Source organism: Pristis pectinata, chromosome 16 (assembly GCF_009764475.1).
Source record: "Pristis pectinata isolate sPriPec2 chromosome 16, sPriPec2.1.pri, whole genome shotgun sequence".
Classification (NCBI taxonomy): Eukaryota; Metazoa; Chordata; class Chondrichthyes; order Rhinopristiformes; family Pristidae; genus Pristis; species Pristis pectinata.
This window is the reverse complement of record NC_067420.1, coordinates 5,614,784-5,631,996: the sequence shown is the minus strand read 5'-3', so window position 1 is coordinate 5,631,996 and position 17,213 is coordinate 5,614,784. Positions and strand designations below refer to the sequence as shown.

Below are 17,213 nucleotides of genomic sequence, written 5' to 3'. Positions count from 1 at the left end.
ATATCAATGCTGCTCTTACGCAAACTGAATCAAAAACATACAGAGAAAGGCAGCTGAGATAAAAATCATTTATTTGCTCGAGTCATTAAACAAAGGTCCCATCATATCAGCTGTACGTAAAAATTCCAATGTGTTAGTTGAAGTAGTTCTGCAGTGTTTATCCAGTGTTCCCCCCTCAACTAACGCTACCAAATGGATTAACAGGTCAATTCTCATTTGCTGTTTTTAGGTGCTTGCTGTGCATATATTTTCTGACATTTTGCCACAGTAGTGACTGAACCAATGAAGTACATTTGCAGTGTAAAGTGCTTAGATCCCAGGGGAAATGCTATAAAATCTAAAGTTCTCCTGCCTTCACAACAAAATGAAAGTATAGTCTACTGAAATAAGTTGGGTAGTGCTTAGACACATTATTGGATCAAGGGGAAAAGTGCTGGTTCTTGATAATTATACTTCCCAATGTTTTCAGCTATTGCATACATTATTCTTCCTCCATTATGGTGCAACCCATTCATTTATTGTTACCCCTGCTGTTCCTGCCATTCACACACTCCTGACCCTGGAGATTGTGCAAGTTACGAGTCATTTCAAGCCACCTTAGTCCACTTCCTATAAGTGCATCAATGGTGATAGGGGGCTTAACAGGAAGATAGGCAGAATGGGTAAAGAGAGTGAAACAAAACTGATTCAAGGTGTATTACAATGGCAACAAGAGGTTGTACAATAAGAGCTGTAGAGAAAAAATGTGGCAAATGAGTCAAAGCTGATGGTCAGTAAACAAGTTAATCATAAATTGTCCCTTTCAGCCTTAAGAAACCAGTGTGCAAAAGTAACATTTTTATTAAAATTACTATATTTGAAGAAATAGTGTTGCATACTTTGGGATTACTATCCTCTTCCAAAGCATAGACCATAGATATCACAGTTGTCCAAATCATTTCACAGAGAAAATACATGGGTGCAGAAAATAGGATCCTTCTACTTCGGAAGCATTGGAATACATTAGAGCCACCCTGCCCAATTTATAAGAACACCTAGGAATTGGGAAAGGCCAATGTACAAACACTGGACTTATGGACAACCCATACATGCAGACAAGCTCCCATAAATCCAAAAGTCCGACTTATGTACACACTTTCATTCCTACAAATGGCAGTTTTCTTTGTGCATTGGATGAATGAGAACACTTGACAGGAACACTTCAGTCTCCCATACCAATGCTAGTCATCTTGAGAGCGCCATATCGAGAAACAGTATTTGTGATTCTTTACACTGTACAGGTGCCGTGCTGCATAATTCTTAGTATTTTGCTATTACCATGCCTCCCAAAAGCAAAAAAGACATACGTGATGGTAGTGCATCTAAGAAAAAGAAAATCATCACAATTTAAGTTAAAATGGATATAATTAAACAAAATGAAAAGGGAGAAATGCCATCAAAAATTGGCAAAGAGTTCGGTTTCAGTCGTTCAATGATAGGCACCACAGAGCACACATTCTTGAGCATGTTAAAGGATCGGCTCTGATCATTACAAAAAAGTGAAGTGGTTTAATAATTGAAATGGAAAAACTTCTGGTGATTTGGCGTGAAGATCAAAATCAATTCCGAATACCTGTTAGCCTGATAAGTCAAAACAAACCAAAATGCCTGTTCAAAGATTTGAAGAAAAAACACAGTAATGAAAGTGAAGAATTTGTTTCAAGTAGAGGGTGGTTTAACAGATTTAAAGACAAGGGCCAATTTTCATAATGTTAAAGTGCTCACTCTGCTGCAGCGAGTACATTTCCTGATGCTTTGGTTCAGATAATTAGGGAGGGGTTTATTGTGCTGAACAAGTGTTCAACGTAGAAGTGACTGGATTACACTGGAAACGTATGCCCAAACCTACTGCGAGGGAGGAAAAAACTGCTGCAGGGGAGACTGACCTTATTGCTGCAGGAGATTGCAAACTTAGGCCTTTGTTTATCCATCCATCCAAGAACCCTTGGGATGTGGAAGGCATCTCTTTCAGTCATCTGGAAGTCCAACAGAACAGCTTGGATGACGTTGGCCCTTTTTGAAGACTGGTTCATAAACCATTTTGTTCCTGAGTTGGAGAGAGATTGTGCTTCCAAGGATTTGCAATTCAAGATTTTATTGGCTCTCGATAATGCCTGCAGGCATCCTACATTTTTGGATGATTTTCATCCAAATGTCACTAAACACAACAGCCATTCTCCAACCAATGGATCAAGGTGTAATTGCATCTTTTAAAGCATACTACCTTCGTAAGACATTTTCTCAAGCTATTAAAGTAACCGATGCAGCAGAAGGCAAGACTTCAAGGGAATTTCGGAAATCATACAACTTCTACAATGCAGTAAAGAATACTGCAGATGCTTGGGCTGAGGTAAAGCAAATAAATATGAATTGTGCATGGAAGAAACTTTGTCCTAACTTTGTTCATTATTTCCGAGGTTTTTCCGAGACAATAGATGTGAAGGAGAAAGTGGTGGCCCTTGGTAATCAAATTCAGCTTGAGATTGAGGACAACGTCATTGACTTGCTTGGCTTGAATCTCATGCTGAAGAGCTAAGCAATGAAGACCTTATGGAACTGGAAAAGCTGTTAGAAGAGGAAAAATAATGCGAAATTGAAACCCCAGAAACTGAAGTATCACTACAAAAGGATTGGCAGCAGCTTTGAAGAAATTTGAAGGTTTGGCAATGCTAGAAGAGCAAGACCCAAACTTAGCAAGATGCACCAAGGCTTGTAGAGGTTTCAATGAGAGTACTCGATGCTACAAATAAATTTTAGAAGAGAAAAACAGCAGTTCAGTCTTCACTTGATATGTTTTTTTTAAAAAGAAGTTTGAAAGGAAATCAGAACCAGTCGCCTCCACCTCAGCAGCATCTCTAGAACTAGTTGCATCTACCTCAGTTCTATGGAAATATGGTTACCATATTGAGTGATTTTGTTTAAGTACAGACATAGTCTCCAACTTATGGACAAATTTGACCTTTGGTAAAAATGGAACCTGTTTGTAACCTGGGGATGACCTGTACTGAACATCTGCCCTTACTACAGAAGTCAACCTGTCTGTGTACCATCCCTCAATCCAGCACAGTATTCTCCCTGTCTGGCTTCTTTGCATTATTGACACTGAAGGCCTTCACTGCCACTCTATTGCACAATTCATCCTTCAAATGATTGCCCTTTCTGCTTCTAATTCTTCTATGCATCTATAGCATTTGATTCTTCACTCTAGGACATAATTATCGTAAATGCAAATCATGTCAGAATGAAAAAGTACTCTCAGCAGCGAGGAAATTAAATCGAAGTGCAAATTTGAGGAAGGTTTTCAGTAAAAGCAGAGTCTACCTTTCCATTCATTGATTGGTACCAATATTCTTTCTCATTTCTTGTCATTTTCCCAAGCTCCAGCCTTTTCCACCCCTCAAATTGCATGTATATCCATTTAAAAAGAGGAAACTACATCAAAATTAAATCCATTTACTAGAGTGAATGTGTACCAGAAGACCACTCACCCCATCAAATCTGTGTTAGCAATTTAAAAGAACTCAATTAATCCCCTATTCCACACAGCCTCATGTTTTCAAGTAGATAACCAACTGGTTTGAGTTATGACTGAAAATACTACCATCACCCTTTCAGACAATGAATTCCAAATTATAACTTGTTGTGTATTCAAATTTGGGAAAAGGTTATCCAGAAGCTAATATACACTGGCTCCTTCTTTACAGGAGAATACAATTATAGAAGTAAAGCTCCAATGCACAAATAGTGCAGGTCAGATGGCACCCTAGAAGTTTTCCCATGGGCCTTATTGGTCCAGATTTACAAGAGAAATTGAAGCACAGCACAAATTATTTAACAGCAAATGTCAGAAACACAAACACAAAGTTTAGTAGTACAAACCTTAAAGCTAACTTGAAAGGTTGTGTTTACCTCTTCATTCATCAAGTTTACATTTCTTGCTAAGAAGTCTGCCTGATTTCTTTAATACAGAGGAATTTGCAGTTCATTTGAATTTCTAGTATCATTCATTCCCTCAAGCAGGTTAGGAATTATTATAATTTTCTATATTAAAATCACCATTCATTTAAGTTTTTGAAATGATTGCCAAGATCAAGAATCTGAGATTTTGATTGCAGGGAGGTCAGTCTCCAGGAGTGTATCCATAATTGCAGGTAGATCAATCCCAGGAGTGTGCCAATAATTGTAAGACACAGCCTAGGAGTGCTTAATCTTTGCAGAGGTGTCTTCCACATTGAAAACAACTCTGCTGAAGAGTGTGTTCAGAGATAGCAGCTTTCTCTGGGGTGTAGCTGAGATTTCAGAAATTGTTCACTGCCCACATCAATTCAATGTTTCCAGATACTGCCTCAGAACACACTCCAAACCCTCACCCTACTTCAGTGCACACTTGCCCAGAAATGCTACCCAAGGTTTACACTTTCTGGTGGAATTCTTGCTAGTTGTCTCAATATGGCTCCTTGCGCAAAAAGTGACTGAAGAACGTAAAGGCAGCTTTTGGTTTGTCCGATGGCACCATGTGACCCGCTCCCTGAGAATTGAAAATGTTCAGAGTGAAATGAGGAATGTAATACAAAGGCATTGCTTAGTTATCCAAATCCACTTACAGCATTTCCTCAAACCTTCTTCTTTCCTTCTCCTTTCCTGCTTAAGAAACCAGGGTAGACTCACCAACTCTTTCTGGCCTCAAGTAACCATTCTGCATGTGAAGAAAACTAACGGTTTCCCTTTTCAACCTTCTGAATACCTTTCCAAAGCTAAACATCGTCCTGGTGTCAGCTTTTTGTCTGAATACATGCCCTTGGAGTCTTGCACCATGTCTGGTCAGAGGTACGTTTCAAGTAGCATTTTAAAAGGAGGAAAGTAAAGCAAAAAGGGAATTTCTGTATTTAATACTTCAAAGGCTGAAATCATGACATCCTGTGGTGTGGAGAAAGTAGGGAATATTAGTAGAATTGGAGGAACCTGATTCTGATCATGTTCGAGTCACTCCATTTGTCACTACATCCATAAACTCTCTTTAGCCTCCCAAGAATACAATTATAAATGTAGAGTAGATTTATGAGTAGCTTTATAACACATTATAGGGCAGGGCCTTTAAGCACAAGGCACTTGCCTGCAAATATTGAACACTTCCAGGGTGCACCTTTCTGGGACTGATCTTACTCTTGGAGGGTTGCAAAGGTGAAGGATGGAGGCCACACAGAGATTTGAACACAAGGATCTTAAAATGGAAGGTTTGCTACCCATAGGAGGTATGGCAGTTGGCAAACACAGGGGAGATGATCAAAGGGACTTGATAAGATTCTGGATATCCTGAAGTCTGCAGGAGCTGGGAAACTTCTGCTCCCTTTCTGTTTTGGCTCATTTCCATTTATATTCCTTAACTCAGATAGATTACAATTCATCTTTTACATTATGCCTGGATCATTCGACACTTCAACTTCTGCCTTGGCTAAAATCAGCTAATTTAATCCAGAATGGGAATGGAACGCATTGGCAAAGGTGAAAGCAAGCTGGTACAGGCCAGCACAGGGCACCAGTAAAAAAAAAGTGGCTGCTGATGCAATCAGTACAAACGACTTAAATTGGCAATATGAACAATTCTACCCTACTGGTAAGAAATTATTTTCATCCCTGCCCAATGGTTATGCATCTTTACCCACTTAGCTACAAGTCATTGTTCACACCCACTGTTTGAAAGGCCAGCATAAATATTGGTGGGGTTACACGTCATGCTAAAATATAAGCAAAATGGATTTCCAACATTCAGAAAAACAAAGCCAAAACAAAAAAAATGCTGTAAATGCTCAACAGATCAGGTAGCAACTGAGGAGAGGGAAATAGAGTCAAAGCTTGTTTTTTTTTAATAAAAGAAAAAAATTCAGAACTGGAGGATTTATCAATTTTAAACCAGTACATAGGCAGGGAACAGCTGGGGGCAGGAAAGAACAAAAGGGAGGGTTCTTAAACAGGATGCAGGGCATGACAGGTGGTGTGAGGCAAAACTGGGTGCCAATGGAACAGAAGGTAGGTGGTTTTATAAGAGTTATTAATGGTAACATCAGAACCATCATCAGCACCTGCCTGAAAAAAAAGGGGGCAGTGATTATAGTCTAAAATTTTGAATTCAATGTTTAGGCCAGTAAGCTAAACTGCTTACTGTTTGGTCCCTTGATGTTCTATCTAATCTTTTGTCCTTGTTTAACCCTGGCTCTGTACTTGTCTATAAATTCATATTTCTCACTTTTCCCACTTCCAGTGAAAGGCTGTTGACTTGAAATATTAACTCTGTTTCTCTGTCCCCAGATCCTGTTAAGTACCTCCAGCATTCTGTTTTTATTAACAATTCACACACTTATTGCGAGGTTGTACCTTTATAGTCAGGAAAGTAAGGTTGCCATATTCCTTGACGAACCCTCCCACCTGATCACCATTCTCATCTTTATACAGCCAAGTCCTGCGGTTCACTTGGATCTGTATGGAAAATGAAACAGATGCACATGATGACACTGAGCACTCAACACGTCTCACAGACCAATGACAAGTCTATTACTCTTTTACCCTCATGGAAAGTCTGACAATACATTGCGAAGAATTCAGATGATCCTAAAATAGCTTTTCTCACTGCAGAAATAAGTTTGAATAAAATGTGCACAGAATACATAACTCAAACCCAGTTCCTTCTGCATCATCATCCTCCTGCACCCATTAAGTGGCCTTTGTAGATTCTTCATTACAAAGCGATTGGATCCCACGGGTCGAGGGGGACAAATTTGGATACACCTTGTTCACAAGCAAGGCAACAAATAATTCCTTTTCAGGATTTCTGACAGTAACACAGCTTCTCTATTCTGTTAAAAGTTAAACCATTGGATTCAAAACAGCCTATGTCCCAACCCCAAACTGCGGGAACTTGCTATACTTGCCTGTCATTGCTACATGGAGATTTGTTTACTGGCTGCCTAATTACTGGATGCTGATCTATTTGCATCTCTTGTTGTTTACCAGGAAATGTGTAACCAGAGATTTGATTATGCTAGGTTCTACAAAACAAACGGAATAGTTTGCATTTAGTAGACTTACTTTCTCCAAAGTATTCTTCCTTTTCTCATACCTGTTCTCCAAATGGAATAAATTAATTCATACCTTGTAGGAGAAAGCGATTTGGTCTATTGTGCCTCTTCAGCCATCCAGTTAAACCCACTTCCCTACCTTCTTTTTCATAGATATCTCCAAATCCAATATATGTACAGAGACAATTATAGCTCAGAGAGTAGCATTCTAACCTCAAAAAGGTTCAAGTCTTACTCCAGAGACTTGGAACCAAAAAGGTAGCTACTGGCAGTCCAGCACAGTGCCACACTGTTGGATGCGCAATCTGCTGCAGGAATAATTAAACCGAAGCCCCATTTGTCTTTTTGGGTGCACGTACAAATTTCTGCTGTTCTGACCAATATTTATTTCTTAGCGAACAAAGAGGTCATCTGATCATCATATTTTCATCTCACAGAGGTGATACATTTCCCATTTCACAAAGGTTCAGAAGCAGTTATTTACACCAAGCACTGTAATAAATTATGGTCAATAAATACTGGGGAGGTTATCATAGCTACTGCTCTTGCTCCAGTTTGACTGGTTTATTTTTGAACTGCCAGAGGTTTGCATTGGCAATGTCTACTATATTCATGTACATGAAACACTTCACGTACATATAAAATAACTGTGCAATGCTTGAATTTGAATAATCTTATTTTCCTAATCTCTGCATATCCCCTAGACTCTGTTTATCTGTACATACAATTGCATGCACATTAGCACACAATTCAGGGCCACTCTCCCCTGATGAATGCAACAACATCCAAACCTTGAAATACCACAATAATCTTACCTTCTGCTGAAGTGAATCCACAAACCACTCATCTCCCATGAAGTTGCAGGCCATGTCCACATCTCCATTATACACTAGGATTTGGTATTTCTTGAAATAGGATTAAACAAAAAAAACCATTCTGAATGTATTTTAAAAACAACATAAATGATAGTTGTTCAAAATTCACTCCCTACAAAGATTGGCAAACCATTCAAATGACTGTTGACTACTCCAAGGTATGCAATGCCAACACAATGTTTATTCTGATATACAGCAACAGGAAGAAAAAGCCAATAAAATGAGATTACTAAAAACCTCGGTCTTCAATCCATACATGGACCCATCCCATCTTACTTAAAGTGTTTACTAAAATATGATTCTGGCCATTGAGTGAACATAGCAAGGTCCTTCCACAAGTTTTTAAGAATATACTTTGATAAACACACCAAAGGTATGGTTGTTAAATTTGCTGATAATGAGGATATATGGAAAAGTAAGTTGTGAAGGGTACACAAAGAGGTAACAATATGTGAGTGAGCAAGGATCTGGCACATGAAGTATAAGGTGGAAAGTGTGAACATGTCTACTTTGGCAAGAAAAATAAAAAATCCAAATGGTGAGAAATTGCAAAGCTCTGATGCAGAGCATGCCCTAATGTATGGTTCACAGGAGGCTAGGTTACAGGTGCAGTAAATCATTTGGAAAATGACAATGTTAACATTTATTGAGGTGCAAATTGGGCACAAAAATAAGGAAGTTATGTTTTAGTTATATAGAACATTGGTGGGACCACATCTAGAGGACTAGGCATAGTGTTGGTCTCCTTAGCTATGTATCTTAATGCTATGGAAGCAATTCAGAGGAGGTTTACTAGAACAGAGCTGGAATGGAAGGGCTGTCTTATGAGTAAAGGTTGGGCAGGCTAGGCTGTTGTTTACAAGTCAATATGAGCAAGCGGGGACTTGGTTCAAACATACAATACCATGACCAGTCTTGATAGGTAGAGACAATGTTTCCTCTTGTAGGAGAATCTAGAACTGGAGTCACTTTTAAAAATAAAGGTTCACCCATTTAAGACACTGATGGGACAGATTTGTCTCAGAGGGTCATTAGCCTTTGGAATTCTCTTTCTCAAAGGGCAGCGGAAGCAGAGCCACCCTCACGCTTCAGTATTTAGACAAGCATTTGAATCGCCAAGTCACAGAAGGCTGTACTGGTGCATTGTCGTACAGATGGGGTTTGATGGTCAGTATGGACACGATGGGCTGAAGGGCCTGTTTTTGTGCTGTATCAATTCTGACAAAGTGCACATTTTCCAATACTTGGTTCAACAACACTTTGTAATGCACATTTAACTGCTGAGCATTGGATATGTGACTGAATTCAAGTATATTGCAGCATAGCAAATAAATCATCATCTTTCAGGGGTATAAGAGACTGTTCCAGATTTAGTTCATGGTCTGTGACCATGCCAGTGAAGATATCCAAGTTTACAATAGTCTTTAAGGAACTATTAGAGGTGGGACAAGAAGTTATCCTGGTGCCTTGACCAATATTCCTCCTCCAGCTACCATTTTTCATTTTAGCGCCACTTGTAAGACTGCCCTCGAGAATGCGGTAGTGAGGCATCTTCTTGAACTGCTTCGGTGAAGGAGCTACCATCTATTAGGTAGAGGGTTCCAGGATTTATATCCAGTAACAATGAAAAGGTCCACAACACATTTTCAGATCAGGATGGTGTGCGATCTGGAGGGGAATCTGCAGGTGGTGTTCCCGTGTGCCTGCCACCATTCCCCTTCTTGGAGGAGGTTGCAAGTTTGGGTGAAGTAGTCTCGTCAAGTAGCTGCAGTGCATTTTGTATGTCATGCTGCAGCTACTGTGCACCAGTGATAGAAGGGATACATGGGGGATGGATTGCCAATCAAGTGGGCTGCTTTGTCATGGATGGTGTTGAACGTCCTGAGTATTGTTGGAGCTGCATTCATCCAGACTTGTTTGGCAGAAAGGGTGTTAGGAGGCAAGTCACTCACTCCAGCCTCTGACCTACTCAGAGCTGGCCAATTCAATCAAATTTCTGGTCAAGAGGTTCTGTGATGGAAATGCCATTGAATGTCAATAGTAGGTAGTTGGGACACTTCTGTTGGAGACGATCATTGCCTGACACCTGTGTGGTGCTAATGTTACGTGCCAATTTTCAACCCATCCCTGAGTGTTGATCAGGTCTTTCGGCATGTAGGCACAGGGCTGCTGCGTTTGCCGAATAGAATTGAACACTGCACGAAAACAAAATCTCCACTTTTCCAAAGCACTAAACTTCCATTCTTAAATATACCACCACAGCAGGCAGACAGAAGGGGCACTGGGTCACTAAATTGCATCGAGACATTGGACAGATGAGAGGAGTAACTCACCTCTGGGCTATGGATAGTTCACAACACAATCACCAGTAAAATCTAGCTTCACCTCCCATTAGCTAGATTAGAGGCCTACTTGGAATAAAACAATAGAATGGAAAGAGTAATATTTTAATTACCCTGGCAGCCAACAGTTTCAGGTATTGCTCCTTCATATCACTGTAGAGAGTTTGATAATTCTGATTCACTTTGGCACTAGACAGGAACAAAGAAAAGTTCAAGTAATCAAGTGGGAGGAGGATCCCCTTACAAATTATCAATTTCCTGAGATTAGACAAAAACAGACTTCCTAGGAAACCCTCTTCCTAGTTTTAACTGAGATTTTATCAACTGAATCCTACTAATGCTGTATATAATTATGTAAATGCACAAATCAACCTTCAGCCTTCATTACCATGATTTGTGACCTGTGGGTTCTGTTGAATGACTGTGTTTGATGCCTTATATTGTGAGAAAATTTCAAAAAAAAACACTAACACTGACTACGTGGTTGGCATGAGGAAAGTTTGAGACTTCAGGAAGATTGATAGATGGTCTGGTCAATTTGAGCAGAACAGTGGTGAAAGATGAAAGATATGCATCAAGGCATACAAGAGATTATGCTAGAATTGGATACAACTATACTTAGCTTGCAGCTTCAGAACTGCATACAGTTCTAGTCACTCATTACAGAAAAGGTGTGATTGCACTGGAGAGGGTGCAAAGAAGATTTACAAAGATGTTGCCTGGACTGGAACATTGTTACTATGAGAAAAGATCGGTTTGGGTTTCTTTGGAAATTTAACTGGTGTATAAAATTATGAGAGACCTAGATAGAATAAATAGGAAGGACATATTTCCCTTAGCAGAGGGGCCAGACACCAGGGGGAAAAGATTTGGAGTGCCTGGTAGAAGGATTAGAGGGGCACGTTGTAGAGGTCTGGAAGCTACTGCCTTTAAGGTTAGTGGGGCAGAAACAATCAATCACTTCTCTGGAGTACATTCTAATCACCGTTTTTCTGCACTCACTGACCAGACCACATCCTTCTGAAGCACAAGGCTTTCCTCATACCTGTCAACCAAACAGTCACTATTACTGTTTTTAGTGTTGACTTTTTCCCATAAAACAAGGCATCATTCACTGTCATTTAACAGAGCTCACAAATCAAAACAATATCGGTCATGACATTTATAAAATATTTGAACGTGTAGGAAAGAGCTATAACCTACAGGGTTATGAAACTAGTGCTGGAAGGTGGGAATAGGTCTTGATTGACCAAAGATGAGAGGAACCAATTGTCTCCTAGGACATGAATTTTCGACAGTTGTGACTGCTCAAAGCCAGATAAACCAGCAGATAAGGTAGGATGGAAAAAGATCTGTACACTACCAAACATTTGCACCGTACAGCAACAATTGTTAAAAGTCAAATAGGATAAACAGGTGAGTAAGCAGATCCAGTGTAAGATGTCACTGTAGTCATTTCAAGTGTTACGCAGTGTACTCTCAGCCAGTGACATCCATGGGGGAAGGGGGGGGGGGGGGGTGTCAGTTGCATGAGAGTTGGTAAAAAAAACACAACTGTACATAACACATGCAAATTCTATACATAAACCTTTAAATAAATTGCCAAACTGTCACCTGCTTACCTTTTAAATAACAATGTTTTACACTGCAATTCCATATTTTAAGGCTACACAGTATAAATGTAAAGTTTTATATAATTGCTTAATATGCTTTGAAATTTTTGCCAGTTGCATGAGAATTCCAGATGCTGGATAAACAAGCATTTCCTGTAATTCAATGTTAATTGCTTTAAATTCTCACAAGAGGATATTGCAATGGCTCACTCAATGTGCAGCACGTGAGCACACCGTTACTGCACACCATGTACCACCCGTAGCATTAAATGTCTGCATGTCATTTTTTCCACCTTGCACACAAATCACTGTACTACTTTGCAATTGGAGTACTTATTAAGAGTCCATTTATGGTCAGACTTTATACTGACCATTATTGTCTTGACTTACACTTTAGAGTAATTTATACCTTATATACATCTTTGCTTTTACAGGGAGACATCTGATAGCAACACAGCTCTCCGCAAACAGGTCTAACTGCTCATATAAAACCACAACAAAGATAGGCAAGCATAAGGAATTCTACACAAACATTCCAAATTATGAGGAAATTCTAGGCAATGAATGCAAGAGACAAGGTTTTACCTGCACATCTCCCATTTCTGCACAAATGGTGGAATGTGAAGAGCCTTTCGTACATTTGGGTCATTCAAGTAGTTGGAGCAGGCAGTGGTGTTGGTGCATGGGGGGTCCAATCGGACATCCATGTGGCTCTGAAACAAGCCCTGCAGCTTCTAGAGAAAATGCATGAGACAAGCGCATGACAGAGTAAAGCTCAAGAACCAAGTTTGTTGGAACAGCTCTGCTAATCATATTACAGGAGGCAGCACCTGAACATTTGCTATGTCAGTGAATGGGGCATGGGGCAGAACATTCCCAACTTCCATTAACTTGAAGAAACTGATTCAGTTCCATTTTTAAATAGGCATATCTACTAGGTACCGAACAGAATCAATCCTCCCATAGTTCTGTATTCAAAACTACTTGTTTTATTTTATCCTTAAAGAATCAAACACATTGCTTCACTTATATCCACTAGATTCTGTCTCTGTCTATATCTCTCACTGCCTTGGTGAAGCAGCTAGCATAATCAAAGACCCCACCCACCCAGGTCATTCTCTCTTCTCTCCTCTCCCATCAGGCAGAAGATACAAGAGCCTGAGGGCATGTACCACCAGGCTCAAGGTCAGCTTCCATCCCACTGTGATAAGACTATTGAACAGTTCCCTTATATGATGAGGTGGACTCTTGACCTCACAATCTACCTTGTTGTGACCTTGCACCTTATTGTCTACCTGCAATGCACTTCCCTGTAGCTGTGACAGTTTACTCTGTACTGTTATTGTTTTTACCTGTACTACCTCAATGCACTCTGTACTAACTCAATGCATCTGCATTGTATAATGAATTGATCTGCACAAACGGTATGCAAGACAAGTTTTTCACTGTACCTTGGTACATGTGACAATAATAAACCAATACCAGATTCGAATGCAAAACACTAATCTGATGGACCTGATTCTTTAACCTAAAGTAGATGCAGATGTTGGATATGGCTACAGCAAAAATTCCCGAAAAAACAAAGGATGTACAAAATGAAGTGAAACAATTAGGAGCAGCCATCTACAAAAATGGAAACAGTTTCAAAGAACTGGAGTAGCCCTACAAGGACAAAGGAGTAATCATTCACATTTCAGGACCTGCAATTCTCACTGGAAGGAGGATTTATGGAAATTGAGGGAACTTTAAATCAGGCCCCAACCTCACTTTTCACCATTTTGGCACACTGGTGAGGAATCGATGCAAGTTAGACTAAGGCAATGCGAGTTAGACCAAGCACCATCAGTAGAAAATGGGGAGAACACGATGATTGGAAAACACTCAAGATATATGAACTGTTCAAGCTCCTACGTCTAGGTTAGTTGAGATGTACATCAGATTAGTTGATCAATGTCATGCAGTGTTTACGAAGTTACCCTTTACCCATTTTAATACAATGGAGCAAAGTGGAAACAATGGCTACCATTTTCCTTAAAGCCCTGATCCATGGATAAGGCAATTGCTTTCTACTGCTTCGAGTCCTGAAATGAACACGTGTACAACTTCTACTCCTAATATTCGCTGTCTTTTCACTTAACAGAACTCCATCAAACTATCCTCCAATACCACTTCACGAATCAACCGGTATCAAGCAGACGGAACATATGTGATCAAGCAGCACTGGGGACGCTTTCAAGGATGGAGTGATTTCGCTAGTTTGGACAGTCTTGAACTCCAGTGTGAGGCAGGTAAAGGAAGGCAGGCCAGAGCTGGAGCAGAAGTAAGTAGGAGACAGAGAAAAGACACTGTCATGTGGTGGAACAAAATATTACAAGATGATGGGGATAAAATGCAGCATGTCTGGATTTGTACGTCCGTGTATCATGCATTAAAAAATTACAAGTGGGTTAATGAGAAAGATTACAGAGCCATTGGTCTTAACATTCAGATTATTCTTGAAAGAACTGGAGCTTGTGCATGGTATTTGGGGATTGTGAAATCAAGGAAGAAATCATGGAGAAAAAGTGAAACGATAAAAGCTTAGCAGCCTCAGAAGTGCTGACAGAAGGGAGTGAGTAAAGGGATATGATTAAGGCAGTAGGATGATGATTGCATAGGCAGGTGACATTGCAAGTGACCAGTTGCTACGCTGGATGTGACATTTGCAGTGGGGTTGAGCAAGCAATTATTGAGGGTATTCCAGTCAGTGTACAAGGTGCGAAGGTTTTGGTCTCTGTCTTCTGGTGCTTGCTTATCCAGAATTCATTAGAAGACACAATTACTTCTCTCCACTTTCCTCTGCCAGATAGCTCTCATCACCAACTCTGACACTACTATAGTTAAAATTTTTTCCTTTTGATCTTCACACCCTATTCTAATCTAATTTTACTATTTGTCATGATACACCTGATGGGTAGATCAGTGGATTAGCACGTTTGCAGATGACACCAATATTGGTGTAGTTGTGGACAGTGCAAAGGACTATCAAAGAATACAGTGGGATATAGATCAGTTACAGATATGGGCAGAGAAGTGGCAGATGGAGTTTAATCCGGGCAAGTGTGAGGTGTTGCACTTTGGGAGGTCAAATGAAAGGAGAAAGTATAGTTAATGATAGACCCCATAATAGCATTGAAATAGAGGGATCTTGGGGTCCAGGTCCATAGTTCACTAAAAGCGGCTATGTAAGTGGATAAGATGGTAAAGAAGGCATATGGTATGCTTGCCTTCATTGGTAGCAGTGTTGAGATAAGAGTAAGGCAACCATGCTGCAGCTATATGAAACTTCAGTCAGACCGCACGTGGACTATTGTGTGCAGTTCTAGTCACCCCATTATAGGAAGGATGTGGAGACTGTGGAAAGGGTACAGAAAAGATGTACCAGGATTCTGCCTGGATTAGAGGATATGAGCTATAAGGAAAGGTTGGACAAAGTTGGGTTCTTCTCCCTACAGCATCAGAGGCAGAGAGGAGACCTGACAGAGGCTTTTTAAATTATGAGAGGCATAGATCAAGTAGACAGTCAGAATCTTCCCCCCCCACCCCCCCAAGTAAAAATATCAAACACCAAGAGGACATGCTTTTAAGGTTAGAGGGCAGAAGTTTAAAGATGACGTGAGGGGCAAGTTTTATTTTTATGCGGAGAGTGGTAGGTGCCTGGAATGGGTTACCGGTGGTAACAGTGGAAGCAGGCAGTTTGGTGGAGCTTAAGAGGCTTTTAGATAGACACATGAATATGAAGGGAATGGAGGGATGTGGATGATACACAGGAGGAGGACATTTAATAAACTGGCATCAAGATCAGCACAACATCATGGGCCAAATGGCCTGTTCAGTACCGTACAGTTGTATGTACCTCTCTTTCCCATTAATGGTGCATCTCACGATCCTTCATCCATCTTCTTTCTCTCTCTCCATTGTCACTTTACTATTTGTGCCAATGCCATTCATTTGTTATTGTTGGGAACCTCCAACCTTGCCAGGTACGCCATGCCCATTGGCTGAAAGTTTCCTAGCATCACCACTCCCTCTGGTTTTACAGTTTGGACCTGCCTGCACCCGTGACCTGCTGTGGAATCCTCCCTGCCTGGAGCCAGGTCTGTCAGTCAACCAAGCTGACTTCCCGGCCAGGAACTTGTCAAAGAGAAAAAATGTGCGTTAATTTCACAGTGCAAGAAAACCAGGACTTCAGGATTTCTGTTCAAAACTTTGCTCTCCAAGTTAATCATCAGGCCACTGACTTCAATGCAACTGCATTGATAGGCAGGGCACATAATAATAGAAAATTAGATTCTGCCCACTTTGACTCCTTGTGCATGTCTAATTTCATCAATTTCATTTCCCCATCCTCCAATTTGCTGCTTCATTTCAAATGATGGGATCTTTCTACAAGACCTCAGATTTTTTTTGCTGACTCCAGACCTGGCTCCAGGCAGGGAGGATTCCACAGCAGGTCACAGGTACAGGTAGGTTCAAACTGTAACACCAGAGGGAGTGGTAGTGCTAGGAAACTTTCAGCCAATGGGCATGGCGTACCTGGCAAGGCTGGAAGTTCCCACCAATAACAACTAAATGGCATTGGCACAATAGTAAAGTGATTATCTATCTAGATACACAGCCTACAGCTGACTGACTTACAAGGCTGATCTTACTGCATTAGATCAGCCTTGGTGGAGCAGTCTGCCACAATTGGTTGATCCACAGCTGAACACATACTATTTCCAAAATCCACTTTAAACTTTTACTGCCTAATCCTTCACAAGTTCCATAATGGTTAAAATTTACAGAATTTTCTTCAGCTTTCTAGGCCTTAAGTTCTAGAATTCTTTCCCTAAACCACAGACCCTCCACTCTCTCCCCTCTCTAGATGCTCCTAAAACCTACTTCTTTTACTAATCTTTTGGATCTCTCTCATGTAGATAAGTATTAACTTCATTGCCTAACTACACCACAGTAAAGGGTCACGGGGTGCTCTGCGACAAAAGACACACTATAAGAATGCAAATTATTGTTGAGTTCTCTGATGACCAAATTTATCTGGAAAAAGATGAAACAGGTTTACCTTCCGCCACAAAAGACTCATTTCATTTTTGGGAAATAGGATTCCCAAATCATGAATAACCAGTTGCTTCTGATTTTCATCAAAGCTGTTAAAGATGAAAAAAAAGCATGTTATTTACTGGTTTAACCACACAGCTCTTAATATCCTCCCATTTTAACATAAAGACCTCC

At 40.3% G+C, this 17,213-nt stretch overlaps 1 protein-coding gene across 1 annotated transcript in view; it reads right to left on the bottom strand.

Annotated features, from left to right (window-relative positions):
- Window positions 1-54: 54 nt before the first annotated feature.
- The window catches only part of ctsa (cathepsin A), a 38,880-nt gene continuing 21,721 nt past the window's right edge, over window positions 55-17,213 (bottom strand). Inside the window, exons 10-15 of the mRNA XM_052031707.1 lie at window positions 17,044-17,128; window positions 12,528-12,676; window positions 10,443-10,518; window positions 7,928-8,017; window positions 6,412-6,513; window positions 55-4,567 (exon numbers count right to left, since the gene is read on the bottom strand). Coding sequence (XP_051887667.1) covers window positions 4,484-4,567; window positions 6,412-6,513; window positions 7,928-8,017; window positions 10,443-10,518; window positions 12,528-12,676; window positions 17,044-17,128 — 586 coding nt within the window. The 3' untranslated portion in view covers window positions 55-4,483. The remainder of the gene's footprint in view (window positions 4,568-6,411; window positions 6,514-7,927; window positions 8,018-10,442; window positions 10,519-12,527; window positions 12,677-17,043; window positions 17,129-17,213) is intronic.